This window comes from Macrotis lagotis, chromosome 8, assembly GCF_037893015.1.
Source record: "Macrotis lagotis isolate mMagLag1 chromosome 8, bilby.v1.9.chrom.fasta, whole genome shotgun sequence".
NCBI lineage: Eukaryota > Metazoa > Chordata > Mammalia > Peramelemorphia > Peramelidae > Macrotis > Macrotis lagotis.
This window is the reverse complement of record NC_133665.1, coordinates 18,330,761-18,349,382: the sequence shown is the minus strand read 5'-3', so window position 1 is coordinate 18,349,382 and position 18,622 is coordinate 18,330,761. Positions and strand designations below refer to the sequence as shown.

The following is an 18,622-nucleotide window of genomic DNA, read 5'->3' as shown; positions in this document are numbered from 1 at the left end:
AGGCTCTTTTCCTGATCATGACTTTCAGGTATTCCAATAATTTTTAAATTATCTTTCCTAAGTCTGTTTTCCATATCAGTTGTTTTTTCAATGAGATATTTCACATTTTCTTCTAATTTTTCATTTTTTTGGTTTTGAAGTATTGATTCCTGATTTCTGGTAAATTCATCAATCTCCCTGAGTTCTATTCTTTGTCTGAAGGATTTGTTCTCCTCAGAGAGTTTTCTTATCTCTTTTTCCATCTGGCCAATTTTGCTGTTTAAAGCATTCCTCTCCTCACTAACTTTCTGAACTATTTTATCCATTTGACCTAAGCTGGTTTTTAGCATGCTATTTTCTTCAGCATTTTTTTGGATTTCCTTGACTAAGCTGCTGACTTCATTTTCATGTTTTTCCTGCATTTCTCTCATCTCTTTTCCTAGTTTTTCTTCTAACTCCCTCATTTGATTTTCAGTCTTTTTTGAGCTCTGTCATAGCCTGAGCCCAATTTCTGTTTTTCTTGAAGTCTTTAGATGCAGGAGCTTGTGCTTCCTCATCTTCAGACTGAGTATTTTGATCCTTCTTGGACTCACAGGCAAAATATTTCTCAATGGTCTTCCTCTTAATTCTCTGCTTGCTCATTTTCCCAGCCTGAGCATGGTTTTGGGGGGTGCTTCCTGAGCTTTTGGGACACTCCCACAAGGATCTCAGTGTGTGAGGCTCTATCCTCCCTCCTGGTCTGTGAATGACCATAATCGCCCCCCTCTGCCACTGGGCAGAGTCCTGTTCCAGGGGCAGAGGACAGAGCTGGGCAGTCTCTCACTCTCTTCACTCTCCTCCCTAGGTTCACTGGGCTGATGCCTTGGGGGGCTCCCCTGTTCCTGGATCTGGGCTGTGGTGGCTCTCTGCTCTCTGTGTCTGCTGAGGGCTGGGCTTCACGTGCTCCCTCTGGCAGAGGTCCCCCACTGTTCCCCCAATTTGTACCTCGTGCTCCCAGGGTGTAGCTCAGGAAACTCCCTCGCTGTTGTGAGCCAGCTCCCAGTGCCCTGGGGCTGCCTCCGGGAGGCTGAAGTTCTTTGGCTCTGGCGGGCCACCCCTCTGGCCGGCTGCCCCTCCGACCCCGGGGAGCAGAGCCTTTCTGCTCTTTTCCAGGTTACCTTGGGTTGGAGAACTGCCTTACTGGGTCCTTCTGTGGGTTCTCTCTCAAAAATTTAGAGTCCTTAGTTTATAAGTTTTATGAGAGAGCACCCAAGACAGGATCCGTTCTTGTCGCCATCTTGGCTCACCCCCCATTTAATATTTATTATATAGATGCAAAGACAAAAATTAAGTATTTGCCTTCAAAAAGCTTAGTCTTCTGCACTATTTCCTAGTTTTCTGAAATATTCTCTCTCTCTCTCTCTCTCTCTCTCTCTCTCTCTCTCTCTCTGTGTGTGTGTGTGTGAATGTATTTATTCATCCTTTGACCCATTTAGGTGAGAGTGAGTGAGGTTCAAGTATTAGCTGTTATTTTCCCCTTCCTTATTGTTTATAAAGAATTCTATTTATATATTCCAATTATATGAGATGTTTCCTAATCTTTTTTGCTTCCCCTTACCCCCTCTCTTTCCATTCTCTGAAGAACATTAAGATATAACAAAACTACTTCGAGACTTTTTAATCTAATTAGATTCTCTCCATTATCTCTTTTGATAGAATTCAGAGGGGGGCACATATATCATTTCCCTGTATTAGAATGTTTACCCTATCCTTTAGGAGTAGGTAGGTGGTACAGTAGACAGAGTGGCAAGCCTGGAATTAGGAAAAGGTGACATCAAATGGCCTCAGATTCTTACCAACTGTGTAACCCTGGACAAGTCACTTAACCTCTGCCCAGTTTCCTCATCTCTGAAAATGGTATGTTGTGAGGATTATATGAGATAATGATTGTAAAGCATTTAGCTCAGTGTCTGGCACATAGTAAAGACTATATAAATATTAGCTGTTTTTATTATACTGGTTAGTCCCTGGTGATTGTTACTTTGTATTGACATTTTTGTTTTTCTCTTAACTTCTCTGTCATTGGATCTTCAGAGTTGCCTTGCATCTCTGGTCTTTTCACCAGAAATAGTTGAAGTACTCATTTATTACTCATTTTTTTCTGTTAGAAGATTTTAATCAGTTTTGCTGGATAAGTCATTCTTGGCTAGCAGCCCATATTCTTTTTCCATTAGAATAAATATTCTAAGATAGCTACTTCTTTATATGAGTGGATGCTAAATCATGTGTGATGTTTACTGTAGTTTCTTGGCATTTGAACTCTTTCTGAGTGTTTACAGTGTTTTTTCTTTAACATAGAAGCCCTGGATTTTGTTCCTGGGAGTTTTCTTTTTTGGGGTTTCTTCCAGTAGGAGGCTGGTGGATTCTTTCTATTTTTACTTTGCACTCTGGTTTAATTGACTTTTTTCTTTTAAGATTTGTTTTTAGGATTTTGCAAGGCAAACGGGGTTAAGTGGCTTGCCCAAGGCCACACAGCTAGGTAATTATTAATTGTCTGAGACCGAATTTGAACCCAGGTACTCCTGACTCCAGGGTGGGTGCTTTATCTGTTTCGCCATCTAGCTGTCCCTCTTTTAAGATTTTTAAAAATATATCCAGATCCTTTTTTTTGTCATAGCTTTCAAGTAGTTCAGTGATTCCTTTTTTTTTATTCCAATGATGTTTCTCTTCTATATCTGTTTTTCAGGTCATTTCTTTTTGACTTTGTTTTCACATTTCCTGTTGTCTTATGCAATCATTACTTTCTATTTGATCCATCCTACTTTTCAGGGAATTTTTTATTGTTTTAGGGTAGGGCAACATTTTGTACCTTTAATGCAAAGTTGTTAAATCGTTTTCCAATTCTTTTTCCCTTAGTTCTCAATTCTTGTCTAGGTTTTCCCCTCTAGAACTCTTAATCTCACTTATAAAAAGCATTTCTCTCTCTCTCTCTCTCTCTCTCTCTCTCTCTCTCTCTCTCTCTCTCTCTCAGCTGTGATTTTCTTTAAAGATTTTGCAGATATTGGAGTCATTCTCTTCTTATGAGCATGCCACCATAATAGCTTGTTATTTTATGATTCCTTTTTCCTTTTCCCATTCTATCAGTCTCCTTGTCCTCAGAGTTTATGTTTAGACTTTTCCTGAAATAATTTTGAATGATGCCCTTAAACAGATCCTAAAGCGATAGAGTTATGTTTGAATTAGACTCTAGAGCACTTCTGTAGGGAATGTCCAGGTTAGTCCTACTGTTGCTTTCTTGGATAATTTTTTGGTTAATTCCAGGATTTCAAAGGACAGTTCAGACTGGGGATCTATAAGCTTTTAATGCTCCCCAAGTTGTCCATTCGGGGCAGAATTTATTTGCAGCTTCCTTACCTGGGTTTGGACTTGGGCCAAGGACTGACCTGTTTCAACATTCAGTAGGCTGTGCTGTTGAACTCAACCATGATGAGGCAGCTGGGAAGCTCTTAGTTCTGAGGCTTCTTTTTGCTCTGGTATTCCTGCCCTGGCTATTTTTTTGCAGCTTCAGATAAGTTAGCTGCTGGAATTGAAACTCTACTGTGGTTCCTGATAGCCAAGCCATCCAACTTCTGCTCATTTCTAAACTTAATCTCTGCTCAGCACTTAGCCTAGGTTCACAATCATTCCTCATCCTCTAATGCTACCCATAGGTACAGGTCTCCTCCTTAGTTTATCCTAGATCTCTGACTCAGAATTGGGCAGGAGTGACAGAGCTTCAGGTTTGTATCTGCTCATTTAGCCTCCACAAGTTTAGACCCCCTCTTCTCACCTTGGTGCAGAGTTTCCCTCTGTATTAGAGTGCTCCACATCACACTTTCTTGCCTAGATGCCATCTCCAGGGTCCAAAACCTTCTCTGTTTGTCTTCATATGCTGACCTGGCCTGGAAAATTCATTCATCATGATTTTTTTTTCTGGGATTTCCAAATCAGGATTTCCTCTGATACATTTTCTTGATCTGTTGGGAGGAGATGAAAGCTGAGGGTGGGATGGGTAGAAAACTTTCTTTACATCTTTCTGCTATTCAGCTTTCTTTTCTCTGCTGCTCATTTGCTTTTATTTTAAGATTAAATATACTGTATACAGGTTGCCTCTAACTTCTTTACTCAGCATTGTCTTAAATATTAATTATATGAGACAAAATGCTAATTTGCAGATGCTCCTGACTAGATATTTAATTTTAGTTCCATATTTTTAGATGTCAGTGGCAACTATCGAATGGAAAAATAAAGATGATAAAACACAAAGTGTGGGTTTTATTGTATAGATTGGTGAAATGCAGAGCTGTGGAATGTTGAGAATGTATTCAAAATATCCTTTTAGGGGATTGGGTATCTCTCCAAATAGACAGTTACTTTACAGAGTTTTAATTTTCAGTGGGTCCCAATTGCCTTTAGCATAAAATCTTATAACCTTAACCTTGGCATTCAAAGTTGTCAGCTGTCTATTGCTAGCCTACCTTTTAAACCTATTCTTCCACTGTTTTCCTCTTAGATGACAGGTCTGTTCATTACTCCCTTGATCATACCTTCTACCTTTCTGTAATTAAGCTTTGGTTGCATCTGCTCAGCCTCTTCTTGCTGTCAACATTTTATTCATCATTTAAAGCCAACTGAAACTATACTTCTGAGAAGTCTTTTACTTTACCCTGTCACCTTATATGTTGTTTGCACTATTCATTGGTCACTTAGCAAATAATTATTCTTTCTTGAGAGATATTTGGCACAGTAGATAGAAAGCCAGTTTTGAAGCTAAGAAGACCTGGGTTCAAGTCCCATCTGTGCATATCAGCTGTATGATCCTGGGCAAGTGACTTAACCTTTCCAGGGCTAGGCAGTTCTCTAAACTGAAGACTTGCAGAGAAGGTATCTACTTGCACTAATTGAGGAAATTTCCTCCCTTGGAATTTCCCTCTACCAATGAAATCACAGGTCTAGGTCCTGTCCTTGTTCTTTCTTTTATGTTGGCAGACTCTACCTAATAATGTCAATTTCACCCCCCCAAAAAAAAGCCAAAACAACACCCAGTATCACAAGGAGCAGGAGCAGAACATTGTGTTGGCATAATGTTTATTTCACAACATCCTTCTGATAGGTTCAATGTTATGTATGTATATCTATAATTCTTAACTAGTTTATAAGCTTCTTATGGACAGGTACCAATAGAATCTACTGCATTGTCTTACCTTGCATTTGGTAGACCCCCAATAAACATTTGACTTAATTTGAAAAATCATTACTTAAGCCTTGGCCTACATGAGGCCTTGAGCAAAGGCTTTTATAATTTTTTTAGGTATCTTTGGCCTTTACATGTTGGGTACAAGGAGTATAGGTTTTCTTAGAAGATTGAGAAGGGGAAATATGACTTGAGAGCTTCTCTTTTCACAGTTTATTTAATTTATGATAGTAGACTACTAAAATGCCATGATCTGATCTGGTTTTGCTGCCTAGCTTCTACATGCAGTTATAGTTGTTACTACCTGCAACTACTTCTAAATATGAGAATTGCTTGGCCTAGAAATAACAACATTCCCTAAATTCTTGCTTTCATCTCCTTTCCTCTCCCACTCCTACCATGCCAGTTCTTTTTGCCTGGTTTGGCATTGATATTTTCACTGATTTCCTTCCTATTGACTCATTCCTCTGATCAGTCTTTTGTGTTGCTATTAGAGTAATGTTTTTGCAAAATAATATTTACTTGCTCAAAAATTTCAGTGGTTCATTACCTGTTGCATAAAGTCCATATTCCTTCACCTGAAGTTCAAAGCCCTATCTGCTTTGACCTCAGCCTCCATTTTTTATTTTATTTCATCCTGCTTTCTATCACATACTTTGCTTTAATTAAATTGGATCATTTCACCTTCTGAGCATATCAGTTTCACTTCTCTTGGCTTATGCCATCACCTCTGTTTGAAATACTTTTCTTATCCGTTGTACCAGCCTTCTGCTCTTTTCTTATATGAACAAATTCTTTCACATCACTTCCTCTTTTCAGCCTTCCATTATCCCTTTAGTTGAATAGGTCTCCAAACCCACATAGCACTTTGTATTATTTACTATCTTGTTTTATAATTAGTTTTCTCATTCCCCTTGTTGGTTTAGGAATTCCTTGGTGGTGGAGACTGTATTTATTCACTTATGTATTGCCCTTGAAGTCCTTTAAAATGTACCCTGTATGTTGTTAAATTAAAAAAAAATCTTAAAAGATGGATCTGGTTTTTCATAAGGATCTTCTCTATCACCTTCCCCACTGCTTCTTAAAGGAGGAAAATAAAATATTTGATTAATGCAGCATTGAGTATTTTAAAGCATTAGTATTTAGTTATAGCTCAGAATAAGGGTAATAATCTAGGGTTGAAAGGGATCTTAGAGGTTATCTTTTACAAATGAAGAAACTGAGACACAAGGACGTTAGGTGACTTGTCTCAGGTCATACAGGTAGTAAAGATCAGAAGTGGGGATAAATTCCAGTCCCTTGAACTTCAAAATCAGTGTTCTTTCCCCTGTGTACTTTCCTGAGACATGGACCCAGCGTATTTTTATTTCAGTAAGTTTATCCAAAATTGTCAAAAGAAATTTTTGTTCCTTTTAGGAGAATAGAAATATTTGTGTGAGATGGTTTTTGTAGATATATTTGCAGTCAAGTAGCTCTGAACGTGATATACAGTGGTACATAGAAGATAGGTTAGATAGAGTATAGCTCTGGGATTATAAGTTCAATGACACAGAAATTATAATTATGATAATAATAGCTAATATTTGCATAGCACTTTGAAAATAGGTGTTCTTTTTATCCCTGTTTAACAGATGAGGAAACTGAGGCCAACAGAGGCAAAGTTACTTGCCCTTGTTCTTCTTGACTCCAGGATCAATGTCAGTTATTCCCTTCTCCCTCTGCATTGATAGAGGGGGAAATGAATTGCTATTTTCTTTGGAGTATAGATTTTATATCAAATGTAGGAGAGTGGGAGGATAAGTAAGTTTATTTTCCTTGAGAGGAACCAAGGATGTAGGTTGATGTGGAAAAGTGGTGAACTCAGTCACTTGATCAACAAGCATAGATATCTTGACTTCCTCAGACTTACTAAATGTATGGCCTTGGGTAAGTTTCTGAGCTTCAGTTGTCTCATCTATAATTATAAAATGAGGAGCTTGGACTACGTGATCTTTCAGCCCTAAAGCTGTGATTCTCTGAATTGATGAGCAAAAAGAATTGGAGGAGTTTGTGAAAGTGTGATTTTTTTTTCTGTGTTTTTCTTCTATTGATCACCATAATATTTAGGGTTTCTGTTCATTTTTTTAATAGGATCACATTTATAAATATAGAACTAGAAGAAAGCTTGTAGGCATTCTAGTTCAATTCTCATTTTACAGATGAACTGAGACTCAGAAAATTTAAGTGATTTGCTCAAGGCATCTACTTTCTGAAATAGAATTTGAATTCAGGTCTCTTAGACTCATGTCCAGGGCACTATCCACTGTGCCATTCTATTATTTCTCACAATTATTGTGGATAATATTGTATGCTGCTTGTGACTTTTTTTTTAGTTGAGATTTAACCAATCCTAACATTGACTTATAAAACTGAATCTCTGGCAAAACATCTGCTGCCTCCTCAAAAACCTCCATACTGTAATTACAATTCTGGAGTTAACTTCTCTCTGGAATAACTAAATCAGGTTCTCCTTAAAAGCTAGTTGGGTAAAAAGCTGGCTGATCTCAAAGATCCCGTAAGCCTGGCCAGAGATTCTTTTGACAGTGAGACTCAAACCACCAAATTGTTAGCTTGATTGCTTGCCTCTAATCATCAATAATGTTTGGTAACTACCTGTAAAACAGGTGTTCTTAAACTGGGTCCATGAACTTGTTTCAAAAAACATTTTGGTAACTGTATTCAGTATTTCTGGTTTTTTAGTAATTTTATTTTATGCATTTAAAATCATGATCCTGAGAGGAGATCCGCCTAGTCTTCATCATGGTGTCCATGACACTGAAGAGGTTTTAACTCTTGGTGTAGAGACTCTTAAACTCTTGAGTCAGGTGTCTGACAGAGCTCCCCCTCATTGGATAAAAGACTTTCACTAGGTATTAAGATGCCTAGTTCAGTTGTGCCTGACTCTTTCATAACTCCATTTGGGGTTTTCTTGGTGAAGATACTAGTTTGCTATTTTCTTGTCCAGTTCATTTTACAGATGAGGAAACTGGGGTCAACAGGATTACGAGATTTGCCCAGGGTCAAGGTACTAAGTGTCTGAGGCTAGATTTGAACTCAGATCCTCCTGAGCTCTATCCACCCTGGACAAATCATTTAACTCAGGATATTAAGTCTCCCTGACTTCAGGCCTAGCACCATACTACCTTGAGCAGTTAGAAAGCATAGTGAGTAGAGCCCTGAAATCAGGAGGAACTGAGTTCAAATCTAGCTTCAAACACTGTGTGACCTTGGGCAAGTCATTTAACCCTGATTGCACACAGGGCCGTTTCCAATCATCCTGATTCATAGCTGGCCACTGGACCCAGATGGCTCTGGGGGAGGAAGTGAGACTAGTGACTTAGAACAGCCTCCTCACTCAAATCCAATTAATGTGCTTGTCATTGTCTTCTTTGAGAATGAAGGGCAAACATCAGAGACCTAAAATAAAGCAAGGAGCAAGAATTTGGAAGTTCTTTTGTTTGTCAATGGGTGTAGCATGGCATGAAGTTACATACAGTTTCTACCTTGGTACACTGTGAATTCAATCCGGGAAAATATAATTTCATAACTGCAAATGTGTTAGGCAAATTAGAGCTTGTGAATTTGTGACTTGTAAATTGGATATGATTAACACTCCCACATCCACCGATTTGTTTCTAAATTGGCTTTTTCTTCTATTGATGCTTGTACAACTTTCATTTCCATTGTCTTACAAATTGTTGTCACTGTTTTAATAGGTATGATCAACATGACTAGTCTACGTGATACTCCCATGCATTCAGTAAACTTCACATAAATCAGTCATTTCTGATAAAAGTCCCAGAGAATTCAATTACCAAGAGTTTTGCTTCAGCATGCTGCTGCCTGTGTCTGCCTGGACCTTGCTGCTGATGTGTTTGTTATTCTCTTCACATAATGGTTTGATTAATCATTTATTCTGTTGCAGAGTGACTTGTCTGTGTGCCCAGTTTGAATCTGTGTTACAGCATGGCTTGAAGAGGAGCCGAGGATTAGCATTGACAGCAGCAGCAATCAAACAGGCAGCAGGATTCTCTAGCAAGACAGAGACAGGTACTGTCTATGCTGGGGGAGTGAGGCTTGACAATTTGCCCCCCCCCTTATGACTGTCTAGGTATTTGGTACATGGAAGGGGTGTGTGGGGGGTAGAGAATAATAACTTGAATTGTAAGACTTTTTTAATTCAGTAAACAATTCAGTGCTGAATGGACATTTTCATTCATCTTTATTCTTTAATGCAGAATTTTCAAAGCCACATTAGATTCTGAACACAAACTAAGATATGGCAGTAGGATATTTGGTGTAAAATGTATTTATTTCATAAATGTGGTATAGCAGGTGACAGAAATTAATACTTTGCTTAATTTGTGCTTGTAAAGAGCATGATATTTAATAATTCTGTCTTTAAAAAGTAAGGCCTTGGTTTAAAGTAGTTTTTGTATGACTTGTATGATCGTTTGTTTTTGCTAAAGAAAGTCATCATGTGTGCCATGCTCCAGTTCCTGTTACTTATTTAGACTGTTGTTTACTTTGAAGCTGTCATTTATAATTACATCAGTTCTGGGGAAGAAGTCAGTGATGGTTTAAAAGTAGTTTGTGTATATGCTTCCCAACTTAGTTTAAGATCTGAATATCTTTCTAAGCATCATGGTAATGTGTGCTGTTGCTAGTTAAAATGTGCTGTCTTATGATTGCCATCGTTTCACAGGGGAAAATTGTGTCCAATTTCTATTGAAAGTTCATACCAAAACTGTTAAATATTTAGCATCATAGACTATGCCAGGGCTGGAAGGAGCCTGGGAGATTATCCAATCCAACTTCCTCAGTTCATAGATCAGATTGCTGAGGCCCAGAGAAGGGAAATGTCTAGCCCAAAGTCACCAAGCCAGTCAGTGGCAGAACTCAAATTGGAACCCAGTACTCCTGGCTCCTACCTCTTTTTCTTTCCTCTACTCTTTTTTTCTTTTGGATTCTCCCTTTCCTTTTTTCTCCTCTACCTGACAGAATTCAGACTTCTTGAAATTAGGCATTGTGTCACTATTGCCTATCTACCACAGAGCCCAGCACATAGTTGGACTTAATAAATGTTTGTTGATAGACTCATTTCAATTCTCAGTTTTAGAAATCAAACTCTTTACCTTTGTGACTCTTTTTTTTTTACATTTCCATCCATAAGTATAGATTGAAGCTGAACATGTGGGAGAAGAATCATCCAAAAGGAAGAAAGAAAACGTTAGAGATAACAAATTTACATATACATAAGACAGCTTTTAAAAATTGAAGATAATGAGCTTTGGTCTTCAGTTAAACTCCACAGTTCCTTCTCTGGATACAGATAGTATTCTCTATCGCAAATCCCCCCAAATTTTCATCAGCTATTGGCATTGATGGAAGGAGCAAGTCCATTAAGGTTGATCATTAACTCCATGTTGCTGTTATGGTGTACATTGTTCCTCTGGTTCTGCACTTCTCACTCAGCATCAATTCATGCAAGTCTTTCCAGGCTTCAGTGACTCTTTAGAGCCTCATATATCAGTAGAAAGTTCTCCTGAAAGCAGGAGCTATTTGTTTTTGTCTTTTTTTTTTATCTCCAGTGCCTTGCATATAGAAAATATTTTAGAAATGTTTGCTGACTTGAACTGAATTTGACAAAGTCTAAATTCTTTAGCCTTATTCTATGTCATTTACAAACTCATACCTCCTTATCTTAGTAAAATTATGTCATACTACGTCTTTATTACTTCCATTATACTACAGCCAAAGTAAACTACTTTGTCATCTCTTGTACGTGTCCTGGGCTTATTAACTCATGCTATTTCTTATCTTTATAATGTCTTCCATGACCTTTTCTGCTAATTTAAAAATCCTATTTACCTTTCACAACCGAGACCAATTGTCACTTTCTGTGAAGCTTTCTGTGGTTCTTTCATCTTGTTTAGAAATGTTCTTTCCTTCAATGTCCTTGGCATAGCACTTTATGCTTCTCTTATATACTTCTATTTTTTATTGTTATTTGTCTTAATGTAATTTTCTTCCATTTAACAGTAATTCTCTTTGAGAAACAGGGTCAGTGTCTTACTTATTGTTGTAACTTTGTAAGTTCCATCATGGTGTTCCCCACATTGAAGATGTTTATTTCTTCTTTAAATTGAATTGAAAGTTTAGAGAGATTTCCACTTACTTGTTTCCTATTTTCTTTCCTTTAACTCCTCTAGGAGTCATTCTCAGATCTGAGCCTAAAGGAGACCTTTTGCCCTTGCAAAAGAAACTAGTTCCTTAGATAGGAGCACATATTATATACCATATATCATATGTGGTATCAGGGAGATCTAGCATCATTAGTATGAGGGCTTTCTGAACCCATTTCAAGGCTGCCCATTCACCTTTGTTGTCTACCTGCCCCTCAGTTCTCACCTGTGACTCCAGGAAGTTGTAGTATGGTATAAGAAAACAGTTTGTTTCAGTGGCCATAAAAGTGATTGAAGCAGGCCACATAGAGCTTGGTCAGACTTCTAAGATACTTTTATGGTGCCACTGGACTTAAATGATTGAGAAAAGGAGAGTAAGCTGACAACTTTGTGCAATTCTTCCTCATTTAAATCCAATTTACAAGCAAATCAAGCTATCACCTCATGATGTTACTGGTCCTTTTCAAAAATGAAGGACTACCATCACCACCACCATATTATATAGGTGTCTCATAGGGCAGGGTCTGAATCTGGTCATAGTTTGATCTTGGAAAATTCTTTGACTCTATTCATATGCAATCCTATATCTCTCTGTCTGCCTGTTTACCTATCCATTCATCTATTCATTTATTTAGGTTTTTGTGAGGTCATGGTATTAAGTGATTTGCCTAAAGTCAAATGACTGATGTTGGATTTGAACTCAGGTCCTTCTGACTCCAGAGATGGTGCTCATTCCACTGTGCCACCTAGCTGCCCCCAACCATTTATTTCTGTACATGGCTATGGAAAGTCACCTAGTTCTATCAAAGAGTACCAAGTACAATTTCTGAAAGTTATCTCTGGCCCTTGCTTTATCTTTCCTATTTCCTCATCAAAGTCTAGCTGGATTGTATGCATGAATTAAAAATAGATTAATTCATTATCAAAGTTATTATCTTTGTTTTATTTTGATAAACATGTGTTGGTAGCTTTGGAGCAAATTAGGAAAAAATGTGAAGACATTTGATAGTTTGCCATCATGTCTTTTATAATTATAATTCTTTAATTTATATTAATTCAATCTTCAGAGCATGCTAAATGATATTCATCTGAGAAGAGCAAGAAAACTTGATCCCTTCTAATGTTCATCAATCAGACCTCACTAATTTGTACTCTAGAAGGAGTTGAAGAGGCACACCTGTGATTAGAAAGTTTTTGATATGGGACAAATGAAAAGCATGAACAAATATGAATTAAGTTAAGGTCTTAACTATAAAACATTGACAAGTTTTAAAATTTATTTTGATAACTTTACTTTAATATGATTAGTTTCCGCTGAAATTTTGTGTGTTTTATGCATTTAATAAAATGTTCTGAGAAAAAACCCTTAGTATTGAGAGAGAGTAGTAGGGACTGTCACAGAAATATCAAGAAAAGACTTTTTGAAGTTTTTTGATGTAGTTAGAAAAATGGATAGCTTGAGTTATTGAAGGAGATCTTGAAGAGAAATTAACCTACACTAAATAATGGGAAGGTTGGTAAAGGAAGAAAATGATTTGAGTTCTGATTAGCAGAAGAATGCCTATACCAATGAGTAACTTATTTCTTGTGAAGGCACCTACCTTGTCTGAGTCTACGTAATTATGAGGCAATCTTTAGACTTTTGATTTTTTTAATTACATAAATATTTGTTTTCCAATTACATACAGTGGTAGTTTCTAACAATCAGGGTTTTGAATTTTATGATTTTTTTCTCCCTTCTTCCTCTTCCCAACAGAAGGCACTCTGATATAGTCTTTACATTTGCTTCCATGTTACTCATAGATCCAAACTGAATGCGTTGAGAGAAGAAACAAATCTAAAAGGAAGAAAGAAAACATTAGAGCTAAATTACATGATACATTTGACAGCTTTTAAAAATTGAAGATAATAATCTTTGTTCTTCATTTAAACTCCATAATTCCTTCAGAGGATATTCTCCATCACAGATCCCCCCCAAATTGTCCCTGATTATTCCACCGATGGTTGTAGTTAGGGTGTATAATGTTCTTCTTGTTCTGTTCATTTCACTCAGCATCAATTCATGCAAGTTTGATTTGGTTTTCTGAGGCCAAACTCAGAGCGGTATAGAGACATTAAGTAACATCAATTTAATACCTCTCCTGATTATTATTCAGTCTTTCTTATGGCTAAAAGCAGTTAGAGTTAGTGAAGTTTTAACTATGGAATATATAAAAAGAAATATTTTATTATTCAAACGTAAGATTTGAATAAAATTGTTGTGGCCAATTACTGTACATTGAGGGCCTTATAGGACCTATTATAGGAAATAGAATGACTTTAGTTTTTCTGTGTCAGTTGTTTGTAAATTGTACTTTTTTTAGTTTTTTTTTTCAAGGCAGTGGGGTTAAGTGACTTGCCCAAGGCCACAGCTAGGTAATTATTAAGTGTCTGAGGTCGGATTTGAACTCAGGTACTCCTGACTCCAGGGCTGGTGCTCTACACCTAGCCTCCCCTCTACTATCTTTTAAGAAAGGATTAGTTAGATAAGTCAAAGTAAGCTTCAACCTACCCTTTATCTAAAGTATCACAAATTGCAGAGGTATTTGAATTAAAGAAACTTTGCTACACAGGTGGGTTTTTTTGGTGGAAAACAAGTACATTCATTTGTGATGGTTATCCAATCAGAAACTGAAAAAAATTTTCAATAAAAATCACTGATTGCTTGCTCATTCAGCATGACACTCATAGAAAGTAACAAATCTAGACTGTACTTTGATTTTTTGCAGTAAAATTTCTGTTGAACAGAGACTGCATACAGAACACATTTTATATTATGAACATATAGATAAGAAAGTGGACAAAAATATAGTTTTGAAGATAGCTAAGAAATTATATGTGGATATGCAGAGTATTATTGGGGTAGGCACTGATCATATAGTACACATGCCAAATGTTTGTTTAACTAAAAGACTATTTATGGAAAACTTGCACAAGGCAAAGGATAGTGAAGTGGTGATTATTAACAGGTTGTATAACATTACCAATGAGAAATTAGAGAGGAGAAATGGTGTAAATGATTTCAAACTAAGAATGACTAGAAAAAAACATGGACTAGTCACATAGCACTAGTGAAGGACAATTCACATGTACCACTGATATCCATCCAATGTTAAGAAAACTAAAAGGAAGCTCCCACCATGCCAGGCAATCCCCTTTGAGTCAGATTTGTGGGAGGACAAGACGGTTTTCTTCTCAGCATGGATAGGTGTGAATGGGTTGCAATCTATTATTGGAAGGAGTTCCTGTTATCAATGACATTATGCAGATTCATTGGTGCATTTGAAACTTGGTGGATAGACAACACTTCCACAGCTACTAAGAGTAAGAAAAGGTCATATTTGACATTTTGTGGAGTGATAAAACATTTCCCTAGGGAATATGCTTTATCTCTCCCTTTCATGCTTCTGGAATAGATTGAGCAAGTAAATTGCACCAGATTCTGCAGGGATTAGTACAAGTTTGCTCAGTTTCTTGAAACTTGGAATCTAATTTGGGATTCAAACCATATCTGTAGAAATGGAGGATCATTATGATAAGTGGAACCTTCACCTCTACTGATCTTTTTTGATCAAAAGAGGAAGTCTACTTTTTTTTGTTTCCTGTTCCTTTAACAATTTCAGTTCTCCTAAAATTTCTGTTTTGAAAGTATAAAAACATTTCTTCTTGGGGATAATCCTGGAAAGGATGGTTATTGAGGTTGTAAAGAACATCTTTAGATGCATAAAAGATGAATGCAGATAACAGATCTAACAGTGTAAGATTGCTTAGGGCTTGAAAATTCATCCTGGAGCTCTCTAGGCCATTTACTCCCCTGTAAGAGTTTTGGACATTTTAGACTTGTCATTTTTAGCAGATGGTGAATTGGGGGTAATAAAGGGAAATGAAACTCAAGTTAGGTAAGTTTTGCAAGTTCCTAAGAATTGGTGGTGGGGAAGATTTCAACTTTTTGTTAAAATGAGGCACAATGGGAGCCATTTATAAGGGTGCTAAAAGAAGATTGAACTATTTTTTGTTGGACTTTTTACTAATGCTGTTATATAAAGTACAATATAGTTTTATGATGTAATGGAAAGAGCACTGGAGACTTTGGTTCAATTCAGCAAACATTTAATTGCCTATGTCAGGACTGTCTAACCTTACTTTAAAAGTTTTTATTGAAACAATAGGTCATATATTTTGATTTCCTATCTTAGTGAGAGTTTTGCAGTAGCTTGGCTTAGTTTACTAAAGTATTTGGTAAACCCGCAGGTGACTGCATAAAAGGTTGCATGGGGTTCGCAAGCCCATTTTGGACAGTCCTGGCCAACATCTTGCAATCTAGGCTCTACTTTTACTAGCTACTTAAATTGCATAGATTTCAGTTTTTGGTCCTGTAAAATAAGGTCAGATTATATCATCACAGTGAATGAATCAATTCATTCAATGAATGAATCTATATGTATTCTATCTGATAAAGACCTCTATGCTATAATGGAGTTCAAATGTATTTAATTTAATTATAGATTTCAGTTATACATGCAGTTAAATGCAAATTTTGTAAAGTTTCCTCATTCCCAACTTCCAACCTTTTACCTGATTACCTGATTACACGTAGAGGGGGAGAGGTTTCCCCTTTTTCCAAAGTCTCCAGACCCTTCTGAACAGAAAATGGGCAAGACTATAAAAACCTGGCTTAAACTCCCCTTTTTGTGAGCAGACTTCAAAGTCTCTGCCCAGCCACCCAGGCCCTTCCTTTAGTATTTCTTTAGTATTCTGGATTCATTTGTTTGATGAATATTTAATGGAAAGTAGAATGGTGTAGTGGTTCCTTGACTTGGAGGTAGGAAACTTGGATTCTCATCCTAGTAATATTGCCTACCATTTGCAAATTATTTAAATTAGTTTACTGTGTTTCCTCCCAGCTGGTGAGCTGGTGATAGTTTTTCACTTTGGTCCTCCTAAGTCATTTGTTTTGCTTCAATCTAATGCTCATCCATGCCATTTTGTCTGGTGGTTGTTTAAGCATTTATTAAGTGCCTAGTTCATTCAAGACACTGTGCTAGGTGCTGGAGGAAGTGCTAAGTTGATGAGGTCAAACAAGATCCTTGACCTTGTGGAACTTATGAAAACTAATAGTGATTTATAGAACCATATGATAGAATTGGAAGGGATTTTAGAGATCATCTAGCCATTCTTCTCATTTTACAGATGAGGAAATGAGGTCCAACCAGATGAAATGACTTAGGTCACACAGGGAAGAAATAGGATTCAAACTTGGATCTTCAGACTCTATAGATACAGTTCTCTTTTCACTTATATTCATCATTTCTCCCTGTTCTAGAGAAACATGTCAGAATAGCCTGAGTGACCCTGTTGGTGGGGCTTTGGTATCCCCAATTTAAGACTGAGATGTCTCAAACAGTGAAATAATTCACACAGCCCTTGAGGATTTATTATGGAAGCTACAAAGTTTACAGATTTAAACCTTTTCTGCTCCTGGAGAAGCAGCTAGGGATTTGTAAACTACTCAGAATAACAAAAGACTAGGCTAGGTTTGTTTGGGAGACTGAGAGAAAGAGAGACAGCCAGCCTGGGAAAGCTGGCTGGGCAGAGACTGAAATCTGCTCACCAAGAGGGGAGTTTAAGCCAGGTTTTTATAGTCTTGCCCATTTTCTGTTCAGAAGGGTCTGGAGACTTTGGAAAAAGGGGAAATCTCTCCCCCCTCCGTGTAATCAGGTAATCAGCTACAAGGTTGGAAGTTGGGGATTGGGAATGAGGAAACTACAAATTTCGCATTTAACTTTGGAGCAATAGCAATCAATTTATATCACAGGAGCAGATAACATTTTTACAAAATTTAACAATATAAAGGATGACATAATCTGTTTCCAATTACAAATCTCTTATGTACATAATTCCCTGTATCACATGTCATAACTCCCTGCATCAATCTTAAGGTTTCTCTCCTGGGTCATCTTTTTTTTTTCTTTAATACTTCAATTGGTAATCTCATTAGCTCCTATGGATTTCATTGCCATCTTTATATTAATGGTTATCATTTCTACTGTCCTGGCCTCTCTGCTGACCTCCAGTCTTATATATGAATTATTGACTTTCAGATATCATGACCTGGCTGTTTAGTTGACATATATTTAAAAATATTTTTCTAATTAAATGTAAAAATAGTTTTTTTTAAGATACTAGTTTTTTTAAATTTAAATTTATTTTAAAATTATATTTAAAGATAATTTTCAATATTCACTTTTGTGACGTTTTCTCCTTCCTACTGTTCCCTCCTCTGATTTTAGTTTATAAAGTAATCTGATATGGTTTATACATGTACAGTCATGTTACACATTTCCATATTAATCATGCTACATACGAAGAATTAGAAATAAAAAGAAAAAAACCACCAGAAGCAAAATGCAAAAAAAAAAATTTTAAAAAGGTAAAAATAGTATGCTTTGATATACATTCAAATTCCAGAGTTCTTTCCCTGCATGTGGATTGCATTTTTCATCATAGATCTTTTAGAATTATCTTTGATCATTATATTGCTAAGTATCATAGTTCATCATCTCAAAATTTAACATTAGTTTTTAAAAAGAGTGTCTCAAATTCTCTCTTCTCTTTTCTTCCCTCTCTGCTCTCCTCCTTTATTGAAAAGGCAAGCAACTTGATATAGGTTAAAATGTTAAATCATACAAAACATTTACATATTAGCCATGTTGCAAAAGAAAATGCAGACCTTCCAAAAAAATATCCAAGAAAAATAAAGTTAAGAAAAAGTTTGCTTCAATCTGCATTCATACTCTCATCACTTTTTCCCTGGAAGTGTATAGCATTTTTCATATAAGTCCTTCAGAACTGTCTTGTATCATTGCATTGCTGAAAATATCTAAGTCATTCACAATTGCTATTGCTATTATTCTGTCCATTGATTTCTTGATTCTGCTCACTTCACTTTGCTGAGGTTCATGTAAATTTTATCCCAGGCTTTTCTGAAATCATCTTGTTTATTATTTCTTATAGCACAGTGGAATTCTATCACAATCATATGTCACAACTTATTCAAACCATTCCTCAACTGATAGACATTACCTCAAATTTCCATTTCTTTGCCACCAGAAAAAGAACTGTGATAAATATTTTTGTACATAAAGGTCCTTTTCCTTTTTTGTATTTT

At 36.6% G+C, this 18,622-nt stretch overlaps 1 protein-coding gene across 8 annotated transcripts in view; it reads left to right on the top strand.

The window, feature by feature from the left end:
* SNX29 (sorting nexin 29) overlaps nucleotides 1-18,622 on the top strand; it is a 718,720-nt gene that overhangs the window by 29,814 nt on the left and 670,284 nt on the right. For all 8 annotated transcript variants that reach the window (XM_074196446.1, XM_074196453.1, XM_074196450.1 and 5 more), the window contains one exon: nucleotides 9,156-9,280. In XM_074196446.1, the coding sequence (XP_074052547.1) occupies nucleotides 9,156-9,280 (125 nt within the window). The remainder of the gene's footprint in view (nucleotides 1-9,155; nucleotides 9,281-18,622) is intronic.